This window comes from Lontra canadensis, unplaced genomic scaffold (assembly GCF_010015895.1).
Source record: "Lontra canadensis isolate GAN:19392208 unplaced genomic scaffold, GSC_riverotter_1.0 scaffold108, whole genome shotgun sequence".
Classification (NCBI taxonomy): Eukaryota; Metazoa; Chordata; class Mammalia; order Carnivora; family Mustelidae; genus Lontra; species Lontra canadensis.
In genome coordinates, this window is record NW_022631102.1 from 2,783,464 (window position 1) to 2,800,734 (window position 17,271).

The window sequence follows — 17,271 nt, forward strand, 5'->3', positions numbered from 1 at the left end:
GGGTGACGGGGTCAGGGATGATACTGTGTCTCATTCTCGGTCGTCACCCCAAACCACAGATGCGGGCCATTCCAGAGCCATCCATTTGACGCAAAGTGCCCGGAGCCTCCCAGCTCATCCTGCCTCTGATCTAACCAATTCCTTCTCTGATCTTCAGCGGGCATCACTACTAAGCCTCATTTTAATGTTTTTGTCTCTGCAGGAAGCTCTACACTGAATGGGCATCTACTGAGCTCATGGAAGGCACCGGCCAAACTCAGAAACGGGAAAGCAAAACCAGTCTATCCCTTCTGGGATCTACAGCCTAGGGGAGGTCAGAGCTGCCAGTGCGTTCAGTGGACAGCGCAGGAAGGCTGCTCGGAAGCTATTCTGAAACTTCTGCTGTGCTGAAGAATGCTGGGGAACACGTGGGTACAAGGCTGGGAAGCAGCATTTCTAACAGGCACCCAGGGGGTGCCCATGCCACAGCCTCTGAGCGGTGCTCTTCTGGAGAAGTGGTTTTCAAACTTGGGTCTTGGGGCCCTTTGAAACTCCTAAAAATTACTGAGAATCCCAAAGAGCTTTTGCTTACGAGTCATTCTGTTGATGTTGACTGTATTAGAAATTAAACTGGAAAAAAAAAACAACCCATGAATCTATTAAAAAATAACAAGCCCACTGTCTCAATATAAATGTACATTTATATAGATATAAATATATAATATATATTATATATAAATAGAAAATGATTTTCATAACAGTTATTTCATTTTCTTTTTTTTTTTTTTTAAAGATTTTATTTATTTATTTGACAGAGACAGTGAGAGGAGTGGGAAAGGGAGACTGACTGAGCCACCCAGGCACCCCGTGTCAGTTATTTTGCAAGATCTCCTATCACATAGGATACAGGTGACTCTTATGAACGCATGGGTTAGAGGGGTTGACTTCCTGCACAGGTCTTCTGACTCCCCCTAAACTTAATTACTAATTAAGCCAATTGTTGACTGGAAGCCTTACTGATAACATAAATAAATTTAACACATACTTTGTGTGCTATATGTAGTATATACTATATTCTTAAAATAAGGTAATCTGGAGAAAAGAAAATGCTAAGAAAATCCTGTGGAGGAGAAAATACATTTATGGTACAGTATTATGTGTATGTGTATATACACATACATATAAAATCTGGGATGCCTGGGTGGCTCAGTCAGTTAAGCGTCGGCCTTCGGCTCTGGTCATGACTCCAGGGTCCTGGGATTGAGCCCCGAATCAGGCTCCTTGCACAGCAGGAAGCCTGCTTCTCCCTCTAACACTCCCCCTGCTTGTGTTCCCTCTCTCACTGTCTCTCTCTCTGTCAAATAAATAAATAAAAAATCTTGGGGCGCCTAGGTGGCTCAGGGAGTTAAGCCTCTGCCTTAGGCTCAGGTCATGATCTCAGGGTCCTGGGATCGAGCCCCGCATCGGGCTCCCTGCTCCGTGGGAAGCCTGCTCCCCACTCCCTGCCTGGTTCTCTGCCTACTTGTGATCTCTGTCAAATAAATAAATAAAATCTTTTAAAAAAAATCTTAAGGAAAAAAATCCATGTATAGCTGGACCTTCTTGGTTCAAACCTGTGTGGTTGAGAGGTCAACTGCATTTCCTAAAACAAACAAAAATTTAGGGAGAAGAGTGGCATTTTTTCCATTTTTGCTAATCTCTTTAATATCTGGCTTAATAGAAAACAGCCGATTCCCATGTCTGCTTCTACATTCTGAGTGCTGGTTTGGTTGAAATACAGGAGGAAAACAACGTACTGTATGGTGACTAACACAACATAATTAAAAAAAAAAAGATGACAGAAAAGAAAAGAAAAAATGTCTTTTAGAGTTTGTAGTTGGAAAAGGGAGGAGTAATCAACAGCCCGTTTGGATAACATGGGCTTCTGTGATACTACATCCAAACTTGACCAACGGTGGTCTTTCTTTCAAGGAGGGGTCTCTGTGTCAAAATCCAATGGGGTGTCTTGCATTCTGAATGGCTCTCGGGCCCACAAATGATTATGGAACATTATTTATTGTGCATTTGGAAAACACTGGTTCCCTGGATTATGCAGATGCCTGGTGGGGCCTCATTTCGCCTGTTGGGTTCCTACCACCATTGACCTCAGCAGGAGAGCCTGTGGCCCTGGGAAGCTGATGGACACAAGTTCCAAAATTCAAATTTCCAAAATTCAAATTTTCACCCCAAAACTCAAACTCTGTCATGGACAACAAACACTGTCGGCTATTTCCCTTTAAGTGACCTTCTCTTTTTATTTTCGAGAAGATGCTCGCTAACATTCCTCTGAATAACCGGTCTGGCTTCGAGTGACGTCACGTCAACACGGTGTCTGTGGAAACAGTGGTTTTGCTACCAGCGTGCTGACTCTCAGAAAAATGCCAATGCCTGAAAAACAGATTAACTAGAGAACTGAATTGAAAAAACCAAACAGATGGCTGATTATATTTAAAAAATGACTGAAATGAAGAGATAATGGAGTTTATGTGATTCAGGCCTGCAACTCCCCATGCCCGGAGCATACTGCTCCTTTTCATCCTTGTCTCTCGGAAGTTTTTTTTTTTTTTTAACTTGAAAATAAATTGGGGGGGTGGTGCCTGGGTGACTCGGTTAAACGTCTGCCTTTGGTTCAGGTCATGTCTCAGAATCCTGGGATCGAGCCCCGTATCCGGCTCCCTGCTGGGTGGGAGCCTGCTTCTCCTTCTCCCACTCCCCCTACTAGTGCTCCCTCTCTTCCTGTGTCTCTCTCTGTCAAATAAATAAACACACACAGTGAAAACAGGGCCTGGCAGTGGGGCCTAGCCCCACTCCGGGTAAATACTCGAGAGACGTGCCCATGGCAGCTTGGACACCAATGCTCACAGCGGCGTTACTTATAACTGCCATGGAGCGGAAATGACCCAGATGCCCACCCACAGATGAACGGGTCAATCAAAACGTGGTACGTGTCCATGCATGGAAATACTACGGAGCAACAGAGAGAAGCAGTGACACAGGCTACGATCTGGGTGAACCTTGGAAGCATTACGCTAAATGCAGGAAGACCACATACCCCAGAATTCTAGTTACACGGTAAGTCCGGTGAGACACATCTATAGAGAGGAAGGCAGTAGGTGAGTGGTTGCCAGAGGCTGGTGGTGACAGGTTAGGGAAAACGGCAGTGACTATTCTTGGGTATGGGGCTTCTTTTTAGGGGGTGAACGTGTTCTGAAAAAATGAGATGTGGAGGCGCCTGGGTGGCTCAATGAGTTAAGGCCTCTGCTTTCGGCTCAGGTCATGATCCCAGGGTCCTGATATCGAGCCCCGCATCAGGCCTACTTGTGATCTCTCTCTCTGTTAAATAAATAAATAAAATCTTTAAAATCTTTAAAAAAAAATGCGACATGATGATGGCTGCACAATTCTGTAAATATACTAAAAATCATGGGCTTGTATATTTTATTATTATCATTATTTTTTAAGATTTTATTTATTTATTTGACAGACAGAAATCACATGTAGGCAGAGAAGCAGGCAGAGAGAGATGGGGAAGCAGGCTCCTCACTGACCAGAGAGCCTGATGGGGGGCTCGATCCCAGAATCCTGGGATCATGACTGGAGCCGAAGGCAGAGGCTTTAACCCACTGAACCACCCAGGCACCCCTATTATTATTATTTTTAAGATTTTATTTATTTATTTGACAGAGATTTCAAGTAGGCAAAGAGGCAGGCAGAGAGAGAGAGAGAGGAGGAAGCAGGCTCCCCGCTGAGCAGATAGCCCGATGCGGGGTTTCATCCCAGGATGCTGGGATCATGACCTGAGCTGAAGGCAGAGGCTTTAACCCACTGAGCCACCCAGGTGCCCCTATTATTATTATTTTTTAAAGATTTTATTTATTTATTTGAGAGAGAGAGAGAGGATGAGAGGGGAGAAGGTCAGAGGGAGAAGCAGACTCCCCACAGAGCTGGGAGCCCCATGCGGGACTTGATTCCTGGACTCTGGGATCATGACAGTTGCTTAACCAACTGCGCCGCCCCTGGCGACTGACTCTACGAGATCTTTAACATCACTAAAAATATCAGAGAAACAAACAAGCAAATCAATGCATGCGATATTTTTGCTGGTACCCCAACAGCTGATTCTGCACACTCTTCAGATTAAAAATGGGATCTGCTCTTTTCATTTAACTTGGGTCAACTTGGCCGCTGACTTACAAGTGGACCTCACGTTCTGACCACCATCATTCTTCCGGTATTTGTCATATTACAGTGTTCAGATGTGGGCCCTCCAGAGTCTTGGATCCCGGAATGCAGCCACTGTCCTGTCTGACCATCCACCACTACGCTGCTGCTGAAGCAACCACAAACTCTGTTCTGTGAAACATCGTTAGGTGAGCGGGACCCAGACAACAGTTAAGATTTGAATTCTACAGAATAATGTTCTATGGTTGAACTCCCCTGCCCTCAGCTAAGAAGAGCGAAAGAGTGAAAACCTCTGTGGGATAGAAAGAGTGAAAATGGGCTCAGAGCGAGAAAGAACAGCTTTGCTATTAGCTGGGCTGGGGTGACGGCACAAAGACAAGTGCAAAGTTAACAGGAAGTACCACTCCTCCCGAAGTCACAGAGCAGCTGTAAAATACCAAAAAGACACCATCTTCCCGTTACTACTGCTTTCTTCTCAATGGCCCCAGACCCACTTTGCTATGTACATGGATTACTGTTTTCATCTCTTACATCTAATTCATCCATTACTTCCAACTGCTAAGCGCCCCTGCCATTACATACATCGGGGTGCACCCACGTCCCGTCCTGCACATACTCCAGCTTCTCTCCTGCCTTGGATCCCACCTGGGCGCCCCGCCTCTCCACCATCGCTTTCGGGACTGTGTATTTGAAATGGGTGACTTGCATGGTACCTGAATTCTCTCTCAGGACATTTTTTAAGATTTTATTCATTTATTTGACAGAGAGAGACCTTGTGAGAGAGCAGGGGGAGTGGGAGACAGAGAAGCAGGCTTCCTGCTGAGTAGGGAGCCTGATGTGGGGCTCGATCCCAGGACCCTGGGATCATGACGTGAGCCGAAGGCAGACGCTTAATGACTGAGCCACCCAGGCACCCCATGGGCATTTGTTAAAAAGAAAAAAACCATACAACAGCCCAGTCTGACAGGCAGCATATTTAAAAGAAGTAGCAGCAGGAGTATAACATCTATAGAACTTCGGATTCTCCCAAGTAAGTGGAAATGCGTGTCCTTAAAAACGCGCTGATAGCACGCACACCGACCACGCAATGCTTGCGGGAGCTGGCTAAGTGCTGCCTCAAGGGTCAGCAAAGTGGGGGCATCCGGAGGGAACCGCAAAGGGTTCCCCATCTCTTCAACCTGCCGCACTGGGTCCAGGCACTGCTTGGGGTGAAGGCCTTCTACAGGCTGCTCGAGTTCTGCACCTACACTCTACCTCTCCCAGGGCCAGAAAGCACTGCCATCATCCCTACCGTACTCTTCTTTTTGCCTGTCCCTGTGAAAAGGAAAGCTCTGGGAGGGCAGAAGTACCGTCCACTACTCTATTTCCTCCCCTAAAAAAGTTCCTGGCCCACAGTGGATGCTCACTCAATAAGGGTCCACAGTGTTTTAGGGGGTCCACAGTGCAACACTCCAAAGACCAACCTGAATTTTGGGGGAGGGGACAAAGTGAAGACAGCAGGAAGAGAACCCAGTTAGGACACAATTGTAACAGGGAGAAAAGTTAACGATTATTTAACCTAAAAAAAAGTTCCAGGGCTTTTTGCATCCTGAGGAGTTTATGTAACGTGCGCCTGCTGTGTCAGCTCGAGGGACGGTGAACCGAGCAGCCGGGCGGGCCCCGGCGCAGGGCTGGCGTCTGACCCAAACCAGGCCAACCACGGCCTCATGCTCTGCAGACTCTTCCCTCCTTAACAATGGAAAATCCTTCCAATCAAGTGATTTAATACATAACAAACTGATGTGCTTATAAATTCAAACATATTCATAAATGGGTTTAATTTAAAGGTAAAATAAATTTAATATGTAATAAAGAAGCATTTAAAATAAGGGGGGGGGGGTGCCTGGGTGGCTCAGTTGTGAAGCGTCTGCCTTTGGCTCAAGTCATGATCTCAGGGTCCTGGGATCGAGCCCCAGTCAGGCTCCCTTTCCTCTCCCTCCCTCTGCCCCCGCACCTCATGCTCTCTCTCTCAAGTAAGTAAATAAAATCTTAAAAAAAAAAAAAAGGGAAAAGGGAATATATGACTCAGAGAGCAGTGATTTTTCAATCACTTTACAAGAAAATAAAGTTACATCCCTCCTCTGCACCATAAAAGAAAACAAAATTCCAGGAGGATTATAAAATGTATTGTGAACGACAAAATTATGAAGGTGTTAGGAGAAGTATTAGATTGTTCTTTGAGATTCTGGCATTTGGGAGGCCTTCCAAAGTAAATGAGAGTTGAAATTAAGCAGTGAAAAAAGAGAGTCTCCCATTTTTCTTAGTCTGAATGGGAAGAGCGTCAGGACACTCATCACGTGGTCTGGGGAGGGGACCCACGTGGCCCTCGCAGCCTTGGCCTTGGCCACACATTGGTAAATTCTCAACTCTGAGTTAACAACAAATTAAAATAATCAAGTTGATCTCAACTTCTGACACAACAGATTGTGAAAACTACAAAAAGGTATATTACTTTCAAATTCTTTACCCAAAGCAACATATGAAAGTGAGAAATAAACGTATTTCAGGTCATGAGATTAGTTAATTCTGAAACATATAGCTGTGGGGGAAAAAAATCTGCAACTTAAGAAGGAGTTCAACGAAAATCAGGATATAAAATTTTATATTAAGTAGCAAGGACTCCCCTTATAACCAGGGAGTTCTCATTTCAAAGGTGGAAAAAACACCAACAATTCCAAAAACACTCAACAGAAAATGAATTCAGGGTCAAACAGTATGAGCTCCAAATGGGATCCCGCAGCGGGCCTGGAGACAGGCTGCGGAGTAGGAGTCGGCAGAGGACTGAGCTTCGGAGCTGAATGAAACCGACCTGGAACCAAGCACAGAATGACAGCGGCCGTCAGCCAATCAGGGCGGCCTGTCCCGACACTGGCATTGACTGGAGGCCGCTGGCCAGTCAGGGGGGCCTGTCCCAACACAAGCTTGGTCCCATCACTATTTGAACTCTGCCCCATCATTACAATTTTCCTGCACATATACAAGCAATATATGTTTACTTTTAAACTATCATCGGCACTGTTACATTAAAGAGGGTACGAAAATAACTGGGAATTCCAAGGTAACCAACCCTGGGTGTTCAGGGAGTTAAAGAAGTTAACGCACACAGGGCACTCGGACTGGACCTTGAAGGTACCGGTTTCTCTCACTGTCACCTCTCGGACACCGGACACATTCCCAAGATTGTCATTCTTCCAGTACGAACTTCGCCACACGAGGACTGTTTTGAGGGGGGAGTTGTGTTAGGCCCCACCGGCTCAGCAGACGCTGAGGATACCGGGGCCCTGGTCGGGGAGTCAGGGCTGGGACAAGCACTTACCATATGCACTACTTCTGGGTAAATGGGCTCTGTGATCACATTCCGATTATGGGTGATATATTCTACCATTTCACTTAAAGCAGCTCGTTTTACTTCCTTCCACTTTAGGTCACTTAGTGGATCGGAAACAAAGTCAAAGAGGACACAACACTGACGTAACTTCTGGATAAAAAGCTTCTCTTGATCAGCAGGAGGAACATCTGAAAAGCAGAAAGCAAAGGATATTGATCGCAAAGATGCTTAACCCCAAATTACTGTGAAACACTTTTAAGCCTTCTACTATTTTTATTTTGAATTAATAGAGATTCAAGATGAGAAACAGGGTAGGGACGGAGAGAGGTCAAACATTCCCCAAACAGAAAAACAACTAGCAGCTAGTCACTGCTCAGCTCATATGCGTCATAGGATATAATTCTTATACTATTTACTCTCTAAACCACATTGAGAGGACGGTTCAAAATAAGCCCTCTCAATGCATTCGTTCACTCAACAAATATCATCTGAGCATCAGTTATCACATGCTAATGCTGTGCTGGGCAAGGGAACGAGGGCCAAACTACAGGCCCCAGTCTGGGGTGGGGTGGGGGGGCAGACCTTCCCACCAGTGACACCTGAAGGAACAGGCAAGGTGAGCTGAGTGACAGAGGAAGGGCACGTGGGTGTCCCCTGGCTTGCTGGCAAACACAGAGCTAGCGGCATCAGTCTGCAAACACATGGAGTCACCACCCCAGCGTGCCACGAAACACGTTTCATTCCTCATCCTGGGCCACGGTCAACACATACCACGTAGGATGCCTGGTGATCTTCATGAGGACAGCGGTATAAAAACAGCGCAGATAGTAAGTAACAATACTCACGTGACTCGGTGAGTGCTTGTCTGGGCCAGGGCCATACTATAAGCTTTATCCACATTTACACATTATTTTTCTCCCACGTAATCCTTACCACGACACAACAGAGATAAGAAACAAGTCTAGAGGGTCGTCTTGGGGCCGGACAGGGAAGGAGCCCTGAACGATCTTCCAGTATTCTGGGAAGTGTGGAAAACCACCGGCCAGCGTGAGTCTGACAGCTGCTCTGGGGGGGAGGAGCGGGGCGGTGACGCGAACCCACAGGATTTAGCGATACATACACTAGAACAGGTCCAACACTGGCAAAATGTCTCCAAAGATTTGCAAACCCAGTGAACCAGTATTTTCAAAGTGATCAATAAATCATGTTACAGTATCGTTCAAGGGCAAGCGAACCACTCGGAGTGAAAGTCAGTCCACTGGGTTTTAATGGAATAAAATGTACGGACAGCGGGTTCCATGGTTTCACAATCCACACTGCATGTTCCTTCAAGAAGCTGCCATTTAAGTTCTGGTGTCACATCGAGAAAATGTCCCTAACCATCTGAAAAGGCTGTTAAGACACTCGCCTTTCCCCAAACATGCGTCTTCGTACACGTGAACCCAAACATGTGGCAACAGAGCGAATGCAGCAGCAGGCGGGAGAACCCAGACACGAGAGAGATCTGCACCAACATAAAACAATGCCGCTAAGTTTGTCTTTGTTTCGTAAAATATGGCTCTTTTCATAAAAAACATTATTTCTGTGAACATGTCATTGGCTTATTTTTCTTTTTTTTTTAAACGATTAGAAGTGAATCTCTTTTTTTTTAAGATTTTACTTGTCAGAGAGAGAGAGCTCACAAGCAGGGGGAGCAGCAGGTAGAGAGAGAAGCAGACTCCCCGCTGAGCAAGGAGCCCCATGCGGGACTCAGTCCCAGGACCCTGAGATCATGACCTGAGCCGAAGGCAGAGGCTTAACCCACTGAGCCACCCCGGCGCCCCAAGGCTTCCTTTTCTGAACTACTTCCTCGCTTGACTTCCATCCTCTCTCCATGCTACCCTTCATTCACCCTCCTGTTTGCCAGTCTGTCGTCATGGCTTGTATGTTTGGACCCTACCTGGCATTCTCGTGTTCTGGACCCTAGGAAGCAAAGAAGCCTGTGTTTGCCGCAAGAGACACCTGATGAGGACCGAGAGAGATGCCGGGAGCTCAAACTCCCTGCCTGAGGCCACCATGCCATTAAGTGGCGGGGCACAGGTAGGACACTATGCTCTACTCTAGAGCAAGGGATGCTGGGGTCACTTGGGGTGCTGCTGCGTTCCACACACATCAAAGCTCCCAAAAGCGTGACTCACTTCTTTAACGCAGTGTAAGAACTGACATTCAGAATAAAGACAAAGTTGTCACCAAAAACACTAAAACAAGTCTGTTCCAATTAAGAGGGAAGAGCAGAGGGGGCCTGGGTGGCTCAGTCATTAAGCCTCTGCCTTCGGCTCAGGTTTTGATCCCGGGATCCTGGGAGAGAGCCCTGCGCTGGGCTTCCGGCCGAGTCGGGACTCTGCTTCCCCCTCTATACCTCCCCCGGTGCCTGCTCTCTCTATCTCTGTTAAGTAAATAAAGGTAACAAAATTTCAACTTTTGGGAAATTGTGTCAATTCTTCCAGGGTACCAAACAGCTAAGGTGTTATGGTACTATTTTCATTTACAGTTTACCAAAAAAGTCTGTGACTATAATCTCATGAACTCTATTTTTTTGGAAAACTCATTTGTTTATTTTTATAACTTCACAGTTTGAAAGTTTTAAAAACCTTTTAAATTAGCGCTGCTAATCTTGAAAGAAGAACGAGGTATGAGTGGCATCAGCTGGGCCGTACTTGACTCTCCTCCCCTGATTATCCATGTAACATGAGCCGAACGTTACAAAACCAACCAGACCCCGAGGTGCTGGTACATTACATTTCCGTATTCCAGACGCAAGACCACCGCACTCTTAGTAAGCCACTGCCCTGCCTTTGACCCAAACCTTACAATTACTTTCATGAAGCAGAATAAGAAAAATGGGCTCTGAATTTTGCCCATGAGGGACAGTGGCTTACTTTCCTTTTAAATTGCAGACAGACTACTAACACGGACAGATGCGTTTCAGAACGCGTGGAAGAAGCCTTGATCCCAACAGGGACTAACAGCTAAGCTGTACCAGGAGACAAAACTCAGTGGCAGCCTGTGGGTGCTGCCAGGAACCCCAGTGATGGGCTCTTCAACTGCGGGGGAGGGGGATTAAGAAGTCCACCCGCCCGGGACAAGCCCAGCCCTACACTGAAACTGCTAAGAGCAAGAGGGAAATCAAAGAGAAGATCACAGTTCTGGCGAGAGGACATTCTTTATTACTATTTCTTAAGTTAAGAGCTGTTACATTTTGCACACATAGTATCACAAACACTTGGGTCTATATAAACCTTTCAGGTACCCCCGCCCCCCATCCTTAGGACTCTGGTTATTGTGCACTTGGGACACTTCTCAATTATTTCACGGTAAATCTTGAAGGATACCCAGCAGCAAAATATAGGGTCACACCCATGCCAAACTGGGAGAGAGGAGCAGGGAGGACACCAGCCCATGAGAAACAGCACAAACGGCACAGGGAGAAGACCGTGTCTTTCTTTTAAAAACATACTCAGTGAAAGGAAGCCAGTCATCTGTGACAGACAGAGCCGCTCCGTGAAGGTCGCCATCCGCGCAGGGCGAACGCGTCCCATTTTAGTTTCACACGCACTCCTGGCCCCACCGTGACAGAGGGCAGCATGCCTCCACCTGCCCCACCAGAGTAGCCACAGAGAGGGGGCAGAACTCCTAGGTACCTCCACCTTCTTCTTGTAATCCACACATAATCCACACGCAGTCTACAAGCCATACACCGGACACTGAGGCTGCTCTGGGTTGTCAGTCTGGAGACCACTGCAGGCTTTCCCCAGGGAGCCCTAAATGGCTAACCTCATCCCAGCCAGCTTCATCGGGGTGTGGCTTGGGTCCCGGGAGGGGCAGGGCCCCGACACTGAATTGTAGGCTGTGATCCTGCAAGGCTGAATTACTAAACTGGGGCCCCACGGGAGGAGGCACCATGCGAACTGTTTGTGGGTAGAAAAAGGATTCAAATAAAAAAGCCAACCAAGCCCACTTCCACCTGACGAGTCTTCGTGGTGAGAAGAAACACTACAAGATACAGCAGAGACCCAGCTTTCAGTAGGAGAGCTGCGCGGAGTCAGCAAACCGCACCGCCCCCGCGCCTGCCCTGGTGGGACAGAGGGGATGGCTCTGCCCCCATAACCCTGACCCCAGTGAAATAAAGGATGGAGCTGCCCCCAACCGAGAGCCTAGAGGACACCACCACAAGAGATGCTTCCCCCAAAGGCACCCACTGAGGACCTGTGAGCCCCTTCGAGGTCACTCACGGGATATTTGCTAAGCAGCTGACACGGCCTGATTTCCAAGGACAGTGGCCACCGTGTGAGCACGGCGGGGCTCTAGGAGCTCATGCCGCGCTCTGAAAGGCCCAGTGGACGGTCACCCAACGGTCCGCGAACGCCTGCAGGCCATGGGCCCACGGACGGGAGAGAGCTCCTAGAAAACGGAGACAAACAAGCAATCTCTCCCAAAGGAAGAGCCAGACCTCCAGCGACGGCGTCATCTTGTCTTTCCAATACACCTGTTCTTAGTCCCAGGTGAGGGGGAATAAAGTTGGAGGCAGTGGCTAACAATACAGGTAAATCTGCGATTCTCTATGAGTAACATGAATCCCACTGAGCTCTAGTTCTTTTATGAGAAAGCAAGGCAGATGGCAAGGTTCTCCCACTTTTAGAAAACAAAAGTTTAGCAATATCATTTTGTTTTTGAAAGACGAAATTTTTTATGGACCATTTCTGAACTGACTCTTCTTACCCACTGCTGCCTGCGTCCCCTCTGTCCTAGGTCAAGCACGTGCAGGCAGGGACTGCTGTATTGGTGTGCGAACGCCCCTTCCAGGACCTACAGCAGCCTTAGCTCCTAGAGCCATAGGACTCCGTATCTGTTGGACTAAGTTCTTTCACCTTGTTCTGTTCATGCCCTGACTATGAAAGGCCCTTTAAATTCCCTCTATCAATTTGGGAAGAATGGAGGCCATTGCAATACTGAGTCTTACAATACATGGACATGGAATATTTCTCCTAAACTCAAGTTTTCCTTAAATGTCTGTCTCCCCTTTCCTTCCCTTTCCCATTTTTCCTTTCCTTTCCTTCCTTTCTTTCGTTTTAAAGATTTTATTTATTTGAGAGAGAGAGCAGAAAGCAGTGGGAGAGGCAGAGGCAGAAGCAGACTCCCCACTGAGCAGGGAGCCCAACTTGGGGCTCGATCCCAGGACCCGAGATCATGACCTGAGCTGAAGGAAGACACTTCACCGACTAAGCCACTCAGGTGTCCCCTTAAATGTCTTTCAATAAAGTTTTATAGTTTTCTCTTAAAATGTGCCATATATTTTTTAGATTTATTCTTAGGTGGTTGTTACGTTCTGATGTCACCGTGAACGGTATCTTTAAAAAGATTTAACAGCTGCTGCGACACATACAATGATTCTGGGGACTCCTTCTGTATGTAGCTACCCCTGCTTACCTCTTATGAATCCTGACATAATTATCTGTGTATCTTTTCTGTGAATACCATCCTTTCCCTTGTAAAGACTGACGGTGTTCTTTCTCTTGCCTGAGCAAAGTGGCAGGATGTGGCGGGACCAGCTCCCTTCGCCTCTCCAAGCTCAGAGGGAAGCTCCCGCTGGATCCCATGGGGCTGGACGAGTGCCGGGTGTGCTGGGACTCTGTGGGTAACATCGACCTGATGAAGAACCTGGCTTGTACATTCAGTGCTGCCTCATCCATACCCCATCAGAGACTTTTACAGAACGCGGGTGCGTGGATCTCAAATGCACAAGAAATATAAGACCCTCTTGGAGAAGAACGGGGTAGGGGCAACGTGCTGTTCCAGAAATAAGTAGACTTACTTAAACCTTTATTAACAAAAACAGCCAAGCCACAGCGAACAGAGGCCAAGAAACAGGCATGCACATATATGGAGCCTTGATTTATGACAGAACTGTATTCCAGAACAGCAAAGAAAAGTCAGCTTTTCCAATATAAGACACTGGGACAACCAGGTACCCAGGGACAGAAAGGGAAGGAGGAAGGGTGGGAGGGAGGGAGGGAGGAAGAAAGAAACTGGATCCCGTCATATAGAAAAATAAAACAGAAGCTCCTGGTGGGTTATGACTTAAGTTTGAAAGATAAAACTCTAACGCGTTAAGAAAATAATACGGAAGAGTATCTTATGTCAAGAAAGTAGAGGTTTTTTTTTTTTTTTAAATTTGAGTATAGCCTACACAATGTGGCATTAGTTTCAGGTGTACAGTGGTTCAACAACTTGATACTCTATGCTGTGATCACAAGTGTGGTCACCATCTGTCACCACACGACACTACTTGACACTACTGATTATATTCCCTACGCTCTATCTTTGTTTCCCTTGGCATGTTCATGCCATGACTGGGAGCCTGTATCTCCCATTCCCCTTCACCCATTTTAAAAAAGATTTTATTTTATTTCAGAGAGAGAGTGAGAGAGAGAGAGCGCGCAAGCGTGTACGTGAGCGGGGAGGGGGGCAGGAGAAGGGGAGAGAATCCCAAGCAGACTCCGTGCTGAGTGTGGAGCCTGACGCGGGGCTCGGTCTCACAACCCTGAGATCATGATCTGAGCTGAAACCAAGAGTTGGAGCCGACCAGGCGTCCCATCCCTCCCACCCACTTTGTCCATCTTCCCGCCCTCTCCCCTCTGGAAACCATCAGTTTGCTCTATTTACAGGTCTCAGTCTGCTTTTGGTTTTGTTCTTGAGATTCCACACGCGAGTGAGATCACACAGTATTTGTCTTTCTCGGACTGACTCATTTTACTTAGCACTACACCCTCTAGCTCCATCCGTGCTGCTGCAAATTGCAAGATCACAGCCTTTTTCCATCTGAGTAACGTTCCATTGTACATATATGTATACACACCACATCTCCTTTATCCACTCATCTATCAACGGATAATCCTGGTTACTCTAAGTAATGCTGCAATAAACACAGAAATGCATTTATATCTTTTTGAATTACTGTTTTCATTTTTTGGCATAAATACTCACCAGTGGGATACCGAATCTTAACAGTGTTTCTTTGTCTTTTTTTTTTTTTTTTGAGGACGCTCCATACTGTTTTTCACAGTGACTATACCAATTTACATTTGCACCAACAGTGCATGAGGGTTCCTTTTTATCCACATTTGCCACCACTTGTTATTTCTTGTCTTTTTGATTCTAGCTGTTCTGACAGGTGTAAGGTGGTATCTTATTGTGGTTTTCATTTGCATTTCCCTGATGATGAGTGATGTTGAGCGTCTTTCCATGTGTCTTCCGGCCATCTGTATGTCTTTGAAAAAATGTCCATTCAGGCCTTCTGCCTGTTTTGTAATCCAATTATTTGTGGCTTTTTTGATGTTGGGTTGTAAAGCTCTTTATATATTTCGTATATTAACCCCTTACAGGATATATAATTTGCAAGTATCTTCTTCCATTCAGTGGGTTGCTGACTGTCCTTTGCTGTTCAAAACTTTTTAATTTTATGAAGTCCCTACAGTTTATTTTTGCTTTTGTTTCCCTTGCTTTAGGAGACATATCTAGAAAAAAGTTGCTACAGCCAATAACAGAACTACTGGCTATTCTCTTCTAGCAGTTTTAAGGTTTCAGATCCCACATTTAGGTCTTTAATCCATTTGAGTTTTATCTTTGTGTTTTTGCACATAGTTGAACTGCTTTCCCAGCACCACGTATTGGACAGACTGTCTTTTCCCCTCGGTATATTCCTGCCTCATCATAGACTGATCACATAAGCATGGGTTTGTTTCTGGGTGCTCCACTCTGTTCCACTGATCTACGGGTCTATGTTGGCTATACTGTTTTGATTACTATACCTTTGTATCGTAACTTGAAGTCTGGAATTGTGATGCCTCCAGCTTTGCTCTTCTTTCTCAAGACTGCCTTAGGTATTCAGGGGTTTTTTGTGGTGCCCTACAAATTTTTGCAATGCTTGTTCTAGTTCTGTGAAAAATGCATTGATATTTTGATAGTGCACTGAATCTGTAGACTGCTTTGGGTAGTATAGACATTTTAACAATATTAATACTTCCAATCCATGAGTATGGTATATCTTTCCATTTATTTGGTCATCTTCAATTCCCTTCATCAGTGTTTTACAGTTTTCAGAACACAGATCTTTCACGTCCTTGGTTAAGTTTATTCCTAGGTATCTTTATTCTTTTAGGTGCATTTTTGAATAGAATTTTTCTTAATTTCTCTTTCTGCTACTTCACTATTAGTGTATAGAAATATAACCAATTTCTGGGTATTAGTTTTGTGTCCTGCAACTTTACTGAATTCACTGATTACTTCTAATAGTTTTTTTGGTAAGGTCTTTACCACGTGTAGTATCATGTCTTCTGCAAATGACATTTCATTTCTTCTAGAGGTGTCTGTCTGCTGCCGCTAGGACTTCCAGTACCATGTTGAATAAAAGTGGCAAGAGTGGTCATCCATGTCTTTTAGAGGAAAAGCTCCCAGTTTTTCACCATCGAGTATGATATTACCTGTGGGTTTTTTTTACATACGGCTTTTATTATGTTGAGGTATGTTCCCTCTAAACCCACCTTGTTGAGTTTTTATTGTGAACAGAGGCTGAATTTTGTCAAAGGCCTTTTCTGCAGCTACTGGGATAATCATTATGATTTTTATCCTTTTGTTGATGTGGTTGATCACACTGGTTTGGAGATGCTGAGACACGACTGCATCTGTGGAATAAATCCCACTTGATCACGGTAATTTTTTTTTAACTTTCTAAATTAACATACGATATATTATTTGTTTCAGGGGTACAGGTCTGTGAATCATCAGTCTTACACAATTCATAGCACTCACCATAGCACATACCCTTCCTAATGTCCATCACCCAGCCTCTTTATTCCTCCCACCCACCTCCCCTCCAGCAACCCTCAGTTTGTTTCCTGAGATTAAGAGTCTCTTACGGTTTGTCTCCTTCTCTGGTTTCATCTTGTTTCATTTTGTCCTCTCTTCCCCTATGAACCTCTGTCTTATTTCTCAAATTCCTCATATCAGTGAGATCATATGATAATTGTCTTTTTCTGACTGACTTATTTCACTTAGCATAATACCCTCTAGTTCCACCCATGTTGTTGCAAATGGCAGCATTTCATTTTTGATGGCTGCATAATATTCCACTGTCTACATGAACCACATTTTCTTTATCCATTCATCTCTTGATGGACATCTGGGCTCTTTCCATAATTTGGCTATTGTGGACATTGCTGCTGTGAACACTGGGGTGCCTGTACCCCTTCGGATCACTACATTTGTATATTGGGGTAAATACCCAGTAGTGTGCTTGCTGGGTCACAGGGTAGCTCTATTTTCAACTTTTTGAGGAATCTCCATACTGTTTGCCAGAGTGGCTGCACCAGCCTGCATTCCCACCAACAGTGTAGGAGGTTCCCCTTTCTCCACATCCTCGCCAACATGTCATTTCCTGACTGGTGAATTTCAGCCATTCTGACTGGTGTGAGGTGGTAGCTCACTGTGGTTTTGATTTATATTTCCCTGATGATGAGTGATGTTCAGCACTTTTTCATGAGACTGTTGGCCATTTGGATGTCTTCTTTGCAGAAATGTCTGTTCATGTCTTCTGCCCATTTTTTGACTGGATTATTTGTTCTTTGGATGTTGAGTTTGATAAGTTCTTTATAGATTTTGGATACCAG

The 17,271-nt window shown here is 45.6% G+C and overlaps 1 protein-coding gene across 6 annotated transcripts in view; it reads right to left on the reverse strand.

Annotated features, from left to right (window-relative positions):
* PPP2R5C (protein phosphatase 2 regulatory subunit B'gamma) overlaps positions 1 to 17,271 on the reverse strand; it is a 120,241-nt gene that overhangs the window by 38,658 nt on the left and 64,312 nt on the right. For all 6 annotated transcript variants that reach the window (XM_032839577.1, XM_032839580.1, XM_032839581.1 and 3 more), the window contains one exon: positions 7,556 to 7,755. In XM_032839577.1, coding sequence (XP_032695468.1) covers positions 7,556 to 7,755 — 200 coding nt within the window. The remainder of the gene's footprint in view (positions 1 to 7,555; positions 7,756 to 17,271) is intronic.